This window comes from Mastigoproctus giganteus, chromosome 4 (genome assembly GCF_048544385.1).
Source record: "Mastigoproctus giganteus isolate SK-2022 chromosome 4, ASM4854438v1, whole genome shotgun sequence".
In the NCBI taxonomy this organism is placed as follows: Eukaryota; Metazoa; Arthropoda; class Arachnida; order Uropygi; family Thelyphonidae; genus Mastigoproctus; species Mastigoproctus giganteus.
In genome coordinates this window covers 23,296,697-23,313,632 of record NC_143578.1, presented here as the reverse complement: position 1 = coordinate 23,313,632, position 16,936 = coordinate 23,296,697, and the positions used below count along the sequence as shown (strand labels likewise).

Here is a 16,936-nt window from a genome sequence, read left to right as displayed (position 1 = left end):
AGGCTCATGGATAGCTACTTGCTGCTGTTGTGAATCTGAAATTCGAGTTCTAGAATTTCTGAAAATGTTAACACTGAAAGACATTGCATAAAATGTTGAATTAGTGTGGGAGAAAGTAAGCTCAACAGCAGTTGAAAACTGCTGGGAAAAATGTATTGAAAAAGACGAGATCACTAATAATAACCTTGAACTTGGTGGCAGTCTTGGAGCAAATGAGGTGGATGTGAAAGCTCCAGTTGCACATTACTTGAGCAGGGAAGAAATCACGGTCTGTGAACAGTGGGAAGACAATCGACAAACAGAAGGAAAATGACATTGGGAGTGACCCAGAAAATAATGTGGATGACTTGTCTAAGGAAAAAGCACCACATAACAAAGTGCACTTGAAAACATTAATGAGGTGATAATGTGGTTAGATTGTCACAGTGATAATGTACTGAAAAAATGCTGCCATCAATTCTGGCAAACTAAATTATATGACTATTTCAGAACAGATGTGTAAAATGTAAGTCCATAACAGACTTGGTAGAATGTAAAGGGAATAATATAATCTTTAATACTTTGTCTTTAATCTGTATACTCATAAAACATTAGTGAATAAAGTATTTATTTACTAAGTAAAGTGCATCTATGTTAAAAAAAACTGGGGGGAAAATTGTAAAAATTTTTTTCAGCTGTAAACACTTCACTTATAATGTAGGTATTAAAGTTGTCACAAGACACCCATGTGACAACTTTAATACCCACATTATATCAACGTTGCACTGTTAATTTTTTTTTTTTTAAATTTGACTTGATTATTCTGAATTAGAATAAAAGTATTAAAAAACAAACTGGAATTTAAAAATACAGTCGATTCCAGTTATTTGGGACACATCGGGACTAGTGCATTTTGGCCCGATTAAGCGGCTGCCCCAATTATCTGAAGTTTCACATAAATAGTTAAAAATACAATGGACCCCTGCTTTATAATTGGTTCACTGCACATTCAAATCACGTTATGATGGACTCACCATAGTAAAGTACCGTTCACTATACGATGTGTAGTAAGTGTGGGTCATTGTGATCACTTTTGGGAATTGAATTTTAATTCTATTAAACAACGATTCTAATTAGCAAAAATAGGAGGAATATTATCCACAGGCTATAGAAGTAAAGATATATTAAGCACAGATTTTCCATTTATTACCTTACCAATTAAAAAATTAAAATGATACATGAAAATCGGAAGAATATACGTAATAATCGGAAAAATTAATACGTACTGTAATATGTACATACTAACTAGTTGACATTTCTGTTCACTGACATTTGTGGGTGGGGGGGTTAAAATTTAAAACAAAGAACACGGCACAGGCAAATTGAAAGTAAAACGATATGCGCAAGTGAGAACAGAGTAACAAGTTATGAAGCTTTAAAAATAGGAATGAAGAGAAGATTCTGAAAATTAATTTTTTTATATGATTGAAGATTCCATGGAAGTGTAAACACATTTCACCATAATAACCCACAGAATTCCAGCTGTCGGTATTATCACAAATTTAATAAGATCGAGTTTACTATCCATTTGTGATGGATTGCACTAACAGAAAAGCTCAATAAACCGGTCACTGCTAATTGTTTTTATTGTTTTATGGTTGTGATCTCCAGAAATCCGACTGAACCACGTGGTATGGTTGGAGACAATCGTAGGATAATCTCCAGTGCTGCAGTCTCCTGCCCCAATTAAACGGCATGTTGTCCCAATTAAGCGAAGTAAACCCTGTCTACTGGCTATTTTCTCGATTGGGTTCTGTTTTTTAAGATTGGCCCCAAATAAACGGCTGCCCTGATTAACTGGTGGCCCAAATAACCGGAATCCACTGTATATAAAAATTTTATGTATTACTTAATTCAATTTCTTTAGAACCAAAATTGGACAACAACAGTGGCCTACAGGTGCAGAGTCATCCAATTTGAAAGCTATTTTCATGTTGCCATCTTTTTTTTTTTTTTTTTTTATGGAAACCCCAAAGAGGTATTAGAATCTATAGTACTTAGTACCGTGCTTGTGTTGGAGGTTGAGAAGACGAAAAAAGATATTTGTTGAACTTGAACTTCTGTAGACTGTAATTTTCAGGAAATACGTAGGAACGAAGGTTGTTCCAGAAAATGACAGTTGAATGAATAAACGAGGAAGATGAAAAATTGGATCTGTGAGTTTGAAGTTGAACAGTAAATGGATGTTAGCTGGTGCGGCACGTGTTTGGACTGTTTTGAAAGAGAGAGAGCGAGAATTATAGACGCCACTTCAGAAGAACATTGCCCATGGAAGTATCTGTAGAAAAGGCATGAATCAGAAACAGTATGTCTATGAGACAGCAAGTGCAGAGACTCTGTTAGAGAGGAGTCATTAATTAACCTAACTGCCCTCTCCTGAATGGAATCTAGAAGCCTGAGAGAGGTTTTGGGGGCCCTGCCCCAGATGTGGGAACAGTATTCCATGGTAGGGCAAATTTGCGATTGGTACAGGGTGAACAGCTGTTTGGAAGAAAAGTAATGCCGAGAGCGAAGGAGAAAACCAAGTTTTTTAGATGCAGAGGCAGCAATATTTGTAATGTGCTTGTGCCAAGAGAGATTAGAAGTCAGGATAATCCCCAAAAGAGAGATATCATTATGCCTAGAAATCGGAGTGTCACCAAAGATAAGCATAGGAGCAGAAGAATCCTTTTTGCTAGATATAAGACAAGACTCAGTTTTAGAAGGATTGAAATCAACTAAGTTGTCTTTTCCCCACTGTAGAATTACCTGGAGATTGGCATTTAAGGAATTGATAGCAGATATTCGAGAAGTTGAAGCTGATTGAGCAGAGCAAAGTTTATCAAAATGGAAAGTAGAATGCAATGTGCTATCATCGGCAAAACTATGGATAGCATTTCCAGTCAATGGAAGAAGGTTATTAATATACAAGAGGAAAAGAGTGGGGGGAAAGAATTGAACCTTGGGGGACATCAGCATTAGTGGAGAAGTTAGAATACAGAGAGCCATCTACCATCACAGTCAATGAGCAATCAGAGAGAAAATTGGATAACCAATAACAAAAAACAGTTGGCAAACCATAAGATGGAAGCTTGTTTAGAAGACCTTTATGCTAAACACGATCAAAAGCCTTTGAGATGTCAAGAGCAACCGCTTGTGTTTCACCGAACTTTTCCATTGAATTTGTTCATAAATGGATAACATAAGTCAGAATATCACCAGTGGATCGACATTGAAGGAATCCATACTGGCGGTCGTTGATCAGATGGAAGGTTTCTAGGTAGTTTCAGAGTTGGCGGTTAATTGATTTCTCCATTACTTTAGAAAGAGTAGAAGTAATTGCAATGGGACAATAATTGGATGGGAGGGATTTGTCACCCTTTTTAAGAACTGGCTGGATATGAGCAAATTTCAGCAGAAGGAAAAACACCTTTGGAATAAGAAAGTGAAAAAAGGTGGCAAAGAACAGGAGTAAGTTCAGGAGCACAGGTTTTGAGAACAAGTGGAGAAATACCATCAGGACATGGAGCTTTCTTAGCATCAAGATTCGTCAAAATCCTTTTGACGGAAGACCACAGGAGACATTGAATGGAGTGTGTTGGGAATGGTGGGAGGTGTTTTACCAAGATTATTAATATATGAGTTGGAAGAAAAATGGGATGCTAGTAAGTCAGCTTTATCCTTGACTGAAGTGACAACAGAACCATCTGGATTTGACAGAGGTCGGTGCAGAGATGGGCAAAAGTTATGGCGAATAGCTTTGGCAAGAGCCCAGAATGCTCGGCTACCATTAGGGCAAGAAGCAAGTTTTCTACTCTTAGCCTGTTCAAACTCTAGTTTGGACTGATTAATAACTGCTTTACAATTGTTGCGAGCTTTGGTTTAGGCAGAAAATAAAACTGAAGGATTGAAAACAAGCCAATTACAATACACAACGTTCTTCTCTTGAACAGCCCTAGCGCGTTTATTGGAAAACCAAGGTTTAGATAAAGGATGAGATTTTAAAGTGGAGTGTGGGATAAAGGATTCCATTCCTACAAGAATAATTTCACTGACACGATCTGAGCAAACGGTGACATCAGAAGTTTTGAAACAGTAATCTGACCAAGGAAAAGAAGAAAAGAAATCTCACAGGTCATTTTATTTTGCATTCTTGTAATGCCAAACAACACGAGGTTGGAAATAGCCATGAGATAAAGGCTCCATTTGAGAAGAGACAATCACCAAGTTGTGATCTGAGGTGCCTAAAGGACCACTCACTTTGACAGTCTACTTAGAAGGGTTGTTTATGAGAAAAAGATCAAGGGTGTTGGCTGTATGGTTAGGATTGTCCAGTATTCTTGTAGAAAAATGAACAATCTGTGCATGGTCATTAGTAATTGCATAAGCCTCAGCATCTCAACTGGCTGGGTCGGTGTGACTAGAAAACAGAAGTTAGTTGGAGTTGTGAACATTAAAATCACCAAGGAAAATTACCTCACTGTTAGGAAAGTTGGACTGGAGAAAGTCAATTTGCAAAGAGAGGAAGTCAAAGAGCTCCAAGTCATTCAGAGAGCTTGGGTCCTTGAGGTTGTCACAGACATTCTCTCAGATATGCCAGACAAGCTGTACTTGCTACCTGGGAGTCTAAAATGCTGATGAAACTGATATTCGGGTGACATTCAAGTCAAGTGGACCCAATTTTGGCGAAGTCCAGGTGGTCTGTGACAGCCTAATCCTCTGTTTGCACCTTCACAGTGGTGAGACTGTTAGTAATCTTTGGTATAACCTCCATGCACAAGCACCCTGTGGGTGTCCACCCAGGTGTGAACCAACGTAAGCAGGGATTGAGGATGTGGCGTGGTGCCCACATCACATGGAGGAATGCCGCTTCTGTGTTACCAGGCAATACTAGGTGGTAGATGGCTCATCAACCGGTGCAGTACCACCACTTTGCTTATTGCAGGTTTCAAATTATAGAACCCATGTTTAGTCTCCAGAGCTAAATTCCGGTCAATCCTTCGCCATCACTTCCATCATGCAGTATGACTGATGACTTTTGAGGTTATGATGAACATCATGGCGAGATCCAGTCTTCCTTACATTTCGAGGGTACAGCTCTAAAACGGTGTTCGCAGGCCAGGCACTAGTTAGTACACCGGACTGAACCTATTGGGATACATACAAATTAATGGGTGACATGGAAGCCTAGGATAGATATAAGTTGGTCTATAACCAAGTCACAAAGTAGATTAGGCAGGCAAAGGCAGATTATGAGAAATCCTTGGCAAAGGACGCAAAGAAAAACAGAAAAGAGTTCTTTACCTATTTAAACTCAAGAAGGAAAGGGATGAATCAGATTGGTCCACTGGATGTTGATGGTTCAACAGTTGAGGATCCAGCTCAGGTGGCTAACAATCTAAACGAGTATTTTGCATCTACATTCACACATGAGGAGTTATTCAGGAAGGGGAATGTCGTAGGTGAAGTAAACATTGGCAGTGAGCTAGATTATTTTCTAATAACTGAGAGGAAAGTGGAGGAGTAATTGTTGAGGATAAACATAAAAAAGCACCCGGGGTGGATGGGATCTATCCAGTTATATTAAAGGAGGCAGCAAAGGAAATAAGCAAACCCCTAGCCATAATTATGAGAGCTTCTTTGGACTCAGGGGAGGTACCCATGGACTGGAGATTTGCAAATGCAACCCCAATTCACAAAGGAGGATCAAAGGCTGACACAAGTAATTATAGACCTGTTAGTTTAACTTCGGTTCCAGGAAAATTAATGGAGGCACTGGTTAAAGAAGCACTGCAGGATCATCTGGACAAGAATTCAGTTATAGCTCAGACACAGCATGGTTTTGTTAAGGGCAGGTTTGTCTGACCAATTTGATTGGATACTATGATGTAGTCACAAAAGAACTGAATGCAGGGAATAACTTTGATATTATATATTTGGATCTTAGAAAGGCTTTTGATACTGTTGCGCATGGAAGACTGCTGCACAAATTGGAGAAGTGTGGCATTGGAGGCAAATTGCCGCTATGGATAAAGGGATGGTTGAGTGGCAGAAGACAGAGAGTGGTAATCAATGGACACTGCTCAACGTGGACTAATGTTATTAGTGGAGTTCCTCAGGGTTCAGTGTTGGGTCCATTGTTGTTTTCTGTATTTATAAATGATATTGATGATGATGTATCAGGCTTAATATCCAAGTTTGCAGACGATACCAAGGTTGGCAGGGTTGTTAAGGACACTACTGATGCTATGCTGCTGCAACAGGATCTGGAAAGGTTGAGCAGATGGGCTGAGAGGTGGCAAATGAAGTTTAACATTGACAAATGTAAAGTACTACATATGGGAAACAGTAACCCCAGATCAACGTATCAACTCTGTGGTACTACGCTGACAGTGGTAGAGAATGAAAAGGACCTGGGGGTAATTGTGCAGGCAGATATCAAGTTCTCTGAGCAGTGCAGATGAGCTGCAAGAGTAGCTCATGGTGTCTTCTCAATGATATACAGGAATTTTTCTAGCAGGGACAGGGATGTGATTATTCCCTTGTATAAGGCATTGGTCAGGCCACACCTTGAGTACTGTATACAGGTCTGGAGGCCTCATTTCAAGAAGGATGTAGAGCTGCTGGAACGAGTACAGAGAAGGGCAACAAGATTAGTGAATGGAACAAAGGGTTGCTCTTACGAAGAAAGGCTTAAGTTTTGCAAATTACAGAGCCTGGAGACTAGGCATCGGCGAGGTGATCTGATAGAGGTGTATAAGGCTTTGAATGGCTTAAGCATGCTCAATGCCGATGGGATTCTTCCTCTTGCTCAGAATAATCACCTGAGAGGGCATAAATTCAAATTGAGGAAGGACGGATGTCGGATAGATGTGCGGAAATTTGCCTTTAGCCAGCGGGCAGTTAGTTTGTGGAATAGACTCCCATCGCTTGTTGTTGAAGTTGATAGCCTAAACAAATTTAAGGCTCAGCTGGACAGGTATTTCGAACGAACAGAGGGGTGAAATGGGAGTAGTGGTTGTTATTTTTTTTTTTTTTTTTTGCTGATGCTGAATAAGCTTGCTTTCTTGCATCATATGCCTCTACTAATGCTAATGCTATTGGTAACTCTTTCAGAGGCTTCCAGATCAGCTAGTGTATAATCTTGCTACCTGTACTCTGTCAGATAGTGATCAGAGGGAGTCCAAGTAGTGTGTTCAGGCAACGATATGTCGAGGATCTGAGTATATTCTTACCATGTGTTGGCCATATTCAAAAATTTCATTACTTCATACAGCATGTCCCCTCCACTTTTTCTTATTATTGAATACACCATGAATGGATTCCCAGTATGGATTCCATCAGTGTCGATCCATTGGTAACATTCTGGCTTATGTTACCCATTTATGGACAAATTCAACGGAAAAGTTCAGTGAAACACAAGCAGTTGCTCTTGATATCTCAAAGGCTTTCGATCGTGTTTGGCATAAAGGTCTTCTAAACAAGCTTCCATCTTATGGTTTGCCAACTGTTTTTTGTAATTAGTTATCCATTTTCTTTCTGATCGCTCACTGAGGGTGATGGTAGATGGCTCTCTGTCTTCTAAGTTCTCCACTAATACTGGTGTCCCCCAAGGTTCAGTTCTTTCTCCCACTCTTTTCCTCTTGTATATTAATGACCTTCTTCCATCGACTGGAAATCCTATTCATAGTTTTGCCAGTGATAGCATATTGCATTCCACTTTCCATTTTGAGAAACCTTGCCCTGCTTTAATCAGCTTCAACTTCTTGAATATCTGCTACCAATTTCTTAAATGCCAATCTCCAGGTAATTCTCCAGTGAGGCAAAGACAACTTAGTTGATTTCAATCCTTCTAAAACTCAGTCTTGTCTTATATATCGCAAAAAGGATTCTTCTGCTCCTGTGCTTATCTTTGGTGACACTCCAATTTCTAGGCAAAATGATATATCTCTTTTGGGGATTACCCAGACTTCTAATCTCTCTTGGCACAAGCACATTACAAATATTGCTTCCTCTGAATCTAAAAAACTTGGTTTTCTCCTTCGCTTTCAGCGTTACTTTTCTTCCAAACAGCTGTTCACTCTGTACAAATTGAAAATCCACCCTACCATGAAATATTGTTCCCACATTTGGGGCAGTGCCCCCAAAACCTCTCCCAGGCTTCTAGATTCCATTCAGAAGTGGGCAGTTAGATTAATTAATGACCTCTCTAACAGAGTTTCTCCACTCTCTGTCTCATAAAAGTACTGTTTCTGCTGCTTGCTTTTTCTACAGATACTTCCATGGACACTGTTCTTCCGAATTGGCTTCTATAATTCCCGCTCTCTCTTTCAAAACAGTCCGAACATGTGCTGCCAACATCCATTTACTGTCCAAATTCAAACTCACAGAACCAACTTTGCATCTTTCTCATTTATTCATTCAACTGCCGTTTTCTGGAACAGTCTGCCTTCATACATGCATGTATACCAATACTAGAAGTATAGTAAATAAATTTGATGAATTTGAAGTGTTGGTCAAGACATCAAAGGCGGATATTGTTGGGATATCAAAGACATGGTGTCACACAGATATAAGGAATACCGAACTGGAATTTGGGGAGTACAATGTGTACAGAAAGGATAGACAGGATAGGAAAGGAGGAGGTGTTATGCTGTTAATTAAGAAAAACATAAAATCAAAAGAAGTGCATCCAGTTGATATAGATGAACAGTGCACTGTTGAGTCAGTTCAGTGTGACATAAGCACTGCAAAAGCAAAAATAAGAGTAGGAGTGTGTTATAGGCCTTATGACTTGAATGAGTACAATGAACAATTGTACAGAGAAAGAGTGGGCTACTAAATCGGAATGTCTTATAATGGGGGATTTTAATTTCCCAGATATTGACTGGAACTTGTGGGTTGGTCACTCACACACTAGTCAGATTTTGTGGATTTATTGGATGATTGTTTTTTACAGCAGTATGTTCGAGAGGCAACCAGAGAAAGTAATACTCTTGATCTGGTTATCAGCAGTGATCATTCATGTAATAGGAATTTGCAGATAAAAGAACCACTAGGTGGCAGTGATCACAATGTACTGAGGTGGGATTTACTTAAAGATTTAATTACCATCAGGGGTAAAGGAAAGGGTTTTTGCTTCCGTAAAGGCGAGTACAGTGGTCTCCGACAGTTTTTAAATTCTGTACAGTGGGATCAACTTACGATGTTACCAACAGTAAATTCGAAGTGGGAAGCATTCAAGGAATTAATCGTGGAAGCTACTAAAAGTTTCATACCTATTAAGAAATATTGTTCAAGGTTTAGGCCTAAATGGTTGTCAAATGAACTATTGAGACTCGTAACAGAGAAGAAAAATGCATGGGATGAATATAAATTATCAAGCGACTCAGAAGCCTATGGCAGATATAAGTTAATCTGTAATCAGGTCACAAAGGAGGTTTGGCAGGCGAAGGCAGATTACGAGAAATCCTTGCCAAAAGATGCTAAGAAAAACAGCAAGGATTTCTTTACTTATATAAACTCTAAAAGGAAGGGGATGAATCAGATTGGTCCACTTGACATCGATGGTTCGACTGTTGATGATCCTGCTCAGATAGCAAACAAACTGAATGAGTATTTTGCATCTACATTCACAAGTGAGGAATTATTAAGGTTTGAAAATGACAGAAGGTTATCAAATTGTAGCAGGATACTTAATGATTTTGTAATAACTGAGAGCAAAGTGGAAGAGAAATTGTTGAAGTTAAATGTAAGAAAAGCACCTGGGGTGGATGGGATCTATCCAGTTATATTAAAGGAGGCGGCAAAGCAACTAAGCAAACCCTTAGCCATAATTATAAAAGCGTCCTTGGACTCAGAGAAGGTTCCCACGGACTGGAGATGTGCAAATGTATCCCCAATTTACAAAGGGGGATCGAAGGGTGAAACGAATAATTACAGACCAGTTAGTTTAACTTCTGTTCCTGGTAAAATAATGGAGTCACTGGTTAAAGATGCATTGCAGGATCATCTAGACAAGACTGCAGCAATAATTCGGACACAGCATGGGTTTGTTAAGGGAAAGGTCTTGTCTGACAAATTTGATAGGATATTATGATGTGGTTACAAAGGAACTGGATGCAAAAAATAATTTTGATATCATATATTTGGATTTCAGGAAAGCTTTTGACACTGTTGCGCATGGAAGACTATTGTACAAATTGGAGCAGAATGGTATTAAGGGTAAGTCGCTACAATGGAAAGAAGGATGGTTAAGTGGGAGAAGACAGGTGGTAATCAATGGGTGCTGCTCTTCTTGGACTAATGTTATTAGCGGGGTCCCACAGGGTTTGGTGTTAGGTCCACTGTTGTTTTGTATATTTATCAATGATATTGATGAAGGTATATCAGGCTTAATGTCGAAGTTTGCAGATGATACAAAGGTTGGCAGGGTTGTTAATGACAGTAATGGCAGTGTGCTACTGCAACAGGATCTGGATAATTTGGGCAGATGGGCTAAGAAGTGGCAACTGAAGTTTAACCTTGACAAATGCAAAGTACTGCATATGGGTAGAAGTAACCCCAGAGAAACGTACCAACTGTGTGGTACTACACTTAAGGTGGTAGAAAATGAAAAAGACCTGGGAGTAATTGTGTAGGCAGATATGAAGTTTTCTGAGCAATGCAGATAGGCTGCCAGGGCAGGTCATGGGGTTTTGTCAATGATATATAGGAATTTTGCTAGCAGGGAAAAGGAGGTGATTATCCCTCTGTATAAGGCAATGGTCAGGCCATGCCTTGAGTACTGCGTACAGGTCTGGAGGCCTCATTTTAGGAAGGATGTAGATTTACTTGAGTGTGTACAGAGAAGGGCAACAAGATTGGTGAGTGGAATGAAGGGATCCTCTTATCAAGAGAGGCTTAAGTTCTGCAAATTGCAGTGGCTGGAGACTAGGCACCTGCACGGTGATCTGATTGAGGTGTATAAGGCCTTGAATGGGTTCAGCACGCTGAATTCTGATGGGATCCTTCCACTTGTTCAGATTACGAACCTAAGGGGGCATAAATTCAAATTAAGAAAGGACAGATGTAGAATAGATGTGCGGAAATTTGCCTTTAGCCAGCGGGTGGTTAATTGCTGGAACAAACTTCCATCTGTCGTTGTGGAAGTTGATAGGTTGAATAAATTTAAGGAGGAACTGGACAGGCATTTGGAGGGAATGGTGTGATTTTTTTTTTTTTTTTTTTTTTTTGGCTGATGCTGCATAAGCTTATACACTTGCTTTCTTGCATCACATGCCACTACTACTACTACATATTTCCTGAAAATTACAGTCTACAGAAGTTCAAGTCTAATGTCGACAGGTATCTTCTTTTGTCTTCTCAACCTCCAACCCAAGCATGGTTCTAAGTACTATAGGTTCTAATAACTCTCGTGTTTGGGGTTTTCATTAAAAAAGAAAAAAAAGAAAAAAAGTGATTAACAGAGTTGGGAGAATGGTAGAGAAGATCGAAAAGAGGAGATTCCATACCAAGTCTCTGACAGGGAATATCGGAACGGATATATGCACAAGTGTACCACCGCCTTTGAAGCGAAAGGAATCATACAGTGAATAGTTTAGGCAACTGAGATGAGCAGTAGTTGAATCAACCAATAACTGAGATTCTTTCAGAAAAAGTACAGGGGGTTTGGCAGACTGCAAGTGGAAATGGACGTCGTTGAGATTAGAATTGAGACCACATATATATTTGTGAAATGAACTAGGAAATGTTTTGGGGGTTGAGATCTTTTCACAGATAAGCTTACTCTATTAGTTTGACAATTCATGGTGTGTTCAATAGTAAGAAAATGTGGGAGGGAATGCATTAGCATTAGTAGAGGCATTTGATGCAAGAAAGCAAGCTTATGCAGCATCAGCCAAAAAAATAAATAAAAAATAACCACTTCCACTTCACCCCTCTGTTCGTTCGAAATACCTGTCCAGCTGAGCCTTAAACTTATTTAGGCTATCAACTTCCACGACAAGGGATGGAAGTCTGTTCCACCAACCAACCACCCTCTGGCTAAAGGCAAATTTCCGCACGTCTATCCTACATCTGTCTTTCCTCAATTTGAATTTATGCCCTCTCAGGTGATTATTCTGAGCAAGAGGAAGAATCCCATCAGCATTGAGCATGCTCAAACCATTCAAGGCTTTATACACCTCTATCAGATCACCTCGCTGGTGCCTAGTCTCCAGATACTGTAATTTGCAAAACTTAAGCCTTTCTTCATAAGAGCACCCCTTTTTTCCATTCACTAATCTTGTTGCCCTCCTCTGTACTCGTTCCAGCAGCTCTACATCCTTATTGAAATGAGGCCTCCAGGCCTGTATACAGTACTCTAGGTGTGGCTGACCATTGCCTTATACAAGGGAATAATCACCTCCTTATCCCTGCTAGAAAAATTCCTATATATCATTGACAATACACCATGAGCTACTCTTGCCGCCCGTCTGCACTGCTCAGAGAACTTCATATCTGCCTGTACAACCACCCCCAGGTCCCTTTCATTCTCTACCACTGTCAGTGTAGTACCACAGAGTTGATACGTTGCTCTGGGGTTGCTGTTTCCCATGTGTAGTACTTTACATTTGTCAATGTTAAACTTCATTTGCCACCTCTCAGCCCATTTGCTCAACCTTTCCAGATCTTGTTGCAGCAGCATAGTGTCAGTAGTGTCCTTGACAACCCTGCCAACCTTCGTATCGTTGCAAATTTGGACATTAAGCTTTACCATCATCAATATCATTTATAAATACAGAAAACAATAATGGACCCAATACTGAACCCTGAGGGACTCCACTAATAACATTAGTCCACGATGAGCAGTGTCCATTGATTACCACTCTCTGTCTTCTCCCCCTCAACCACCCCTTTATCCATAGCAGCAATTTGCCTCCAATGCCACACTGCTCCAATTTGTGCAGCAGTCTTCCATGTGCAACAGTATCAAAAGCCTTTGTTGTTGTTGTTGTTATTTGGTTTTTAGGAGCATTAGCAACTAAGGCCATATTGCTCTGGGGATATGCGGTGGTCATTCCCTGACCTTTCCGCATCCTCCGTATCAAAAGCCTTTCTATGATCCAAATATATAATATCAAAGTTATTCCCTGCATCATAGTATCCAATCAAATTGGTCAGGGAAGACTACTCCTTAACAGAACCATGCTGTGTCCGAGCTATAACTGAAGTCTTGTATAGATGATCCTGCAGTGCTTCTTTAACCAGTGTCTCCATTAATTTTCTGGGAACAGAAGTTAAACTCACAGGTCTATAATTACTTGTGTCAGCCTTTGATCCCCCTTTGTGAATTGGGGTCACATTTGCATATCTCCAGTCCATGGGTACCTCCCCTGAGTCCAAGGAAGCTCTCATAATTATGGCTAAGGGTTTGCTTACTTCCTTTGCTGCCTCTTTAATATAACTGGATAGATCCCATCCATGCCAGGTGCTTTTCTTGTGTTTATCTTCAACAATTTCTCCTCCACTTTACTCTCAGTTATTACAAGATTCTCTAGCTTACTGCCATAGTTGAATACACCTCTGGCATTCCCCTTGCTGAATAACTCCTCATGTGTGAATGTCGATGCAAAATATTCATTTAGTTTGTTAGCTACCTGAGCAGGATCATCAACAGTTGACCCATTGATATCAAGTGATATCAATGCTGTATGAAGTAATGAAATTCTTGGACATGGCATATACATGGTAAGAATATACCCAGATCCTTGACATAACGTGGCCTCAACAATGCCCCCACATACACACTACGTGGACTCCCTCCAGTCACTATCTGGCAGAGTATAGGTAGCAAGATTATACACTAGCTGATCCAGAAGCCTCCTAAAGAGTTACCAATAGGTTCGGTCCAGTGTACTAACTAGTGGCCAGCCTGTGAACACCGTTTTAGAGCCGACCGGGCTAGCCGAGTGGGTAAAGTGCCTGCCCGGCAACCCAAAGGTCGCGGGTTCGATTCCCGCCTCGGGCTTGGATCAAAGTACTGCAAAAACCTTGGGAGGTGCAATATGGCCACAGAAGCCGATGCGCCAACAACTACCAAATCAAAAAAAAAATCAAAAAAACCGTTTTAGAGCTGTACCCTCGAAATGTAAGGAAGATTGGATCTCACCATGATATTCATCATAACCTCAAAAGTCATGAGTGATACTGAATGATGGAAGAGATGGGGAAGGGGTTGACTGCAACTTAGCTCTGGAAACTAAACATGGGTTCCACCACCGCAAGCCTCCAATAAGCAAAGTGGTGGTATTGCACCAGTTGATGAGAGTCATTTACCACCTAGTATTGCTGCTTATGTTGGTTCGCACCTGAGTAGTCACCGACCGTGTGCTTGTGCATGGAAATTAATCCCCAGGATTAGATTACTAACAGTCCCACCATCATGAAGGTGCAAGTAGAGAACTTGGCTGTCACAGATCGTCTGGACTTTGCTGAAATTGGGTCCACTTGACTTGAATATTACCCGAATATCAGTTTCATCGGATTTTAGACTTTCAGGTAGCAAGTACAGCTTGTCTGGCGTATTTGAGAGAATGTCTGTGACAACCTCAAGGACTATATTGTTCCTACTATCACTTGGAAATACAGATATGAGATGGCAGCAAGTACTGAAAAAAATTAAGTCAATTTGTATATAAATGGACACATTTTAAAATGATCCTGAAATATGTAAATCTTTTTACATCCTCATGAAAGGATTATATGAAAAGTCAGCAGGCAGAACATAATATGAGGGAGAAATGTATGGCATTTACAATTATACGTTCTACTGCATGTTTCTAGTTGCTACAGTCTTAAAACATTCCATAATTTACTGCTAAGAAAAAGGAATATCTGGTTTACTGCTGGTTTTATTAAAAAACAATTTGCAGGTTCATACAGACAGTCTTAACAATTATTTATATATTAAAAAAAAAAAAAACCTTGGTGGTAGCTGCAAGTTATATATGTCCAAATTTTGGACATAACTTACAGCTCTTACTTTGTCAAATGCTGTCTTAAAACATACAATGAGAAAATAAGATTATCTGTCAACCTAGAAAATTTTTTCACCACTAAAAAGAACATAGCAAAATCAATGTGAAAAGTTTATGTAGTGAGAACATTCTAAATAAATAAATAAATAAATAAGAAGGACTAGATATGACCCTTTCAGATTTTTTTTTTTGTAATGTTATGAAATCGATTTCTGTAGCAGTTGATATTTCTGGATACATCAGTCTCTGCTATAATAACTCTCTTTGTGATTGGTTAAAAATAATATGTATATATATATATTTTTAGGCTCAGCATCTCATCAAAGCCATCTCAGTTTTGCTTCATTTTACTCCTGAAGAAGAAAGGACCATTAGAGAAACATTAGAGTGGAAGATGTCATGGTTTGGAAGTAAGCCTCCTCTACCCAGAAGTGCTGTCTCCCGAACACTTGTTACATCATAGTACCTGATTTCTTATGGAAAGTGTGTTTGTATTGGTTTACTTAAGAGTATCTAGGCTGAGATTTAGTGGAAGAATATTGTTACCAGCTGCTGTCAATCAGTCTTGGAAGTGTTTGCACAGCAGCTCTCAAGGATTAGACCACTAGAAAAAAAGAAAAAAAAAAAAGAAAAGAGGATGAAAAAAAAAAGGGGGAAAAGAAAAGATGATCATTATTTATGTTGTGAACAGCAAGATTATGTATATAAAAGTTTTTAAGACAATTTTATAATCCTACTGTGAATTGGTACATTAATTTATTGCTGTCTTGCAGCTTTTGCTAAAAAACTGAAATAATAAGCATCATGCTGCATTTTAATTTGCATCATCACTTGAAGTTCAGGTATGTATATAATATGAAGGACATGAGATCACCTCTGCAAAAAGTCACATTGGCAACTAATCCTAAGTCAAACCACCTGTGGCAGCTTTTTTGTACGAGCAACCGGTGCTAGTGTATATAACTGATATTAGGTTGTCACAGGAATTGTATTCTATCAACATTACACGATTATCATGTATGAATTTTTCTTTTATTAGTTGAAAAATGATGCAAAAGTTCTGTATAACAAGTCAGTTTAACAGGTGTCACTGTTTTTATTTCCCTAAGTTAAATAAATAAAACATAATAATAAAAGTTAGTCTGAAAATAGGATTATTTTCATAGTGTTTCTGTTTTTTTCTGATTTATAAATGATAATTGAAACCTGTTGCAAAGAGCACTTCAATGAACTGTTTATTGAAATTGGCTAATTTTGGCATCTACTCCTTATACCCCCCCCCCCACTTCCTAGAGAAAATATATTTTAAACTTGTTTGAATGATCTTAACCTGTCCAGACCTATTTAATAGTGCAAGGCGTATGAAAGCATGATTGCAAAATTACTGATCTGTTTTTATTTATGTTTTCATTGTGGCAGGGTACTAATAAACATATTGGGATATTTTAAAATTCATTACATTTGGTTTTGGTAATTTTTCTTAGACATGCTTAATCAAGAATAAGAAAAATGTAGTACTGCTCTGTCACTTTATATTAAATAATTTTCAGTAATGTGATTCAGTTGATGCTGCATATTATCTTATTTTGTTATATCACTGCAGTAGTTTCATCTTTCTCATACATGGCATTTCTGGAAGGAATGTTGGTGATCGGTATGTTTGTCTTGGTAATCTACATTTGACAGTTGAATTTTGGTACAATGAATAGTAATTAAATTAATCAAACTTTTTTGTTTGTATTGTATTTCATATGAACAATATGAAATCCAAAGTCCTTATATCTCTTATGACTTGGTTCCAAAAGTATGGTATCTGGACCATATTTTAAATGGCAATATATTTTTTTTTCTTTTTGTAAGGATTGACACTTGCTTTTATTAAGAAATGGGAAGAGGAT

General features: G+C 38.9%; 1 protein-coding gene across 1 annotated transcript in view; it reads left to right on the top strand.

Moving 5' to 3' along the window:
* LOC150086470 (golgin subfamily A member 1-like) overlaps window positions 1-15,580 on the top strand; it is a 222,044-nt gene extending 206,464 nt beyond the window's left edge. Inside the window, exon 19 of the mRNA XM_090371410.1 lies at window positions 15,346-15,580. Coding sequence (XP_090227536.1) covers window positions 15,346-15,501 — 156 coding nt within the window. The 3' untranslated portion in view covers window positions 15,502-15,580. The remainder of the gene's footprint in view (window positions 1-15,345) is intronic.
* Window positions 15,581-16,936: the final 1,356 nt, after the last annotated feature.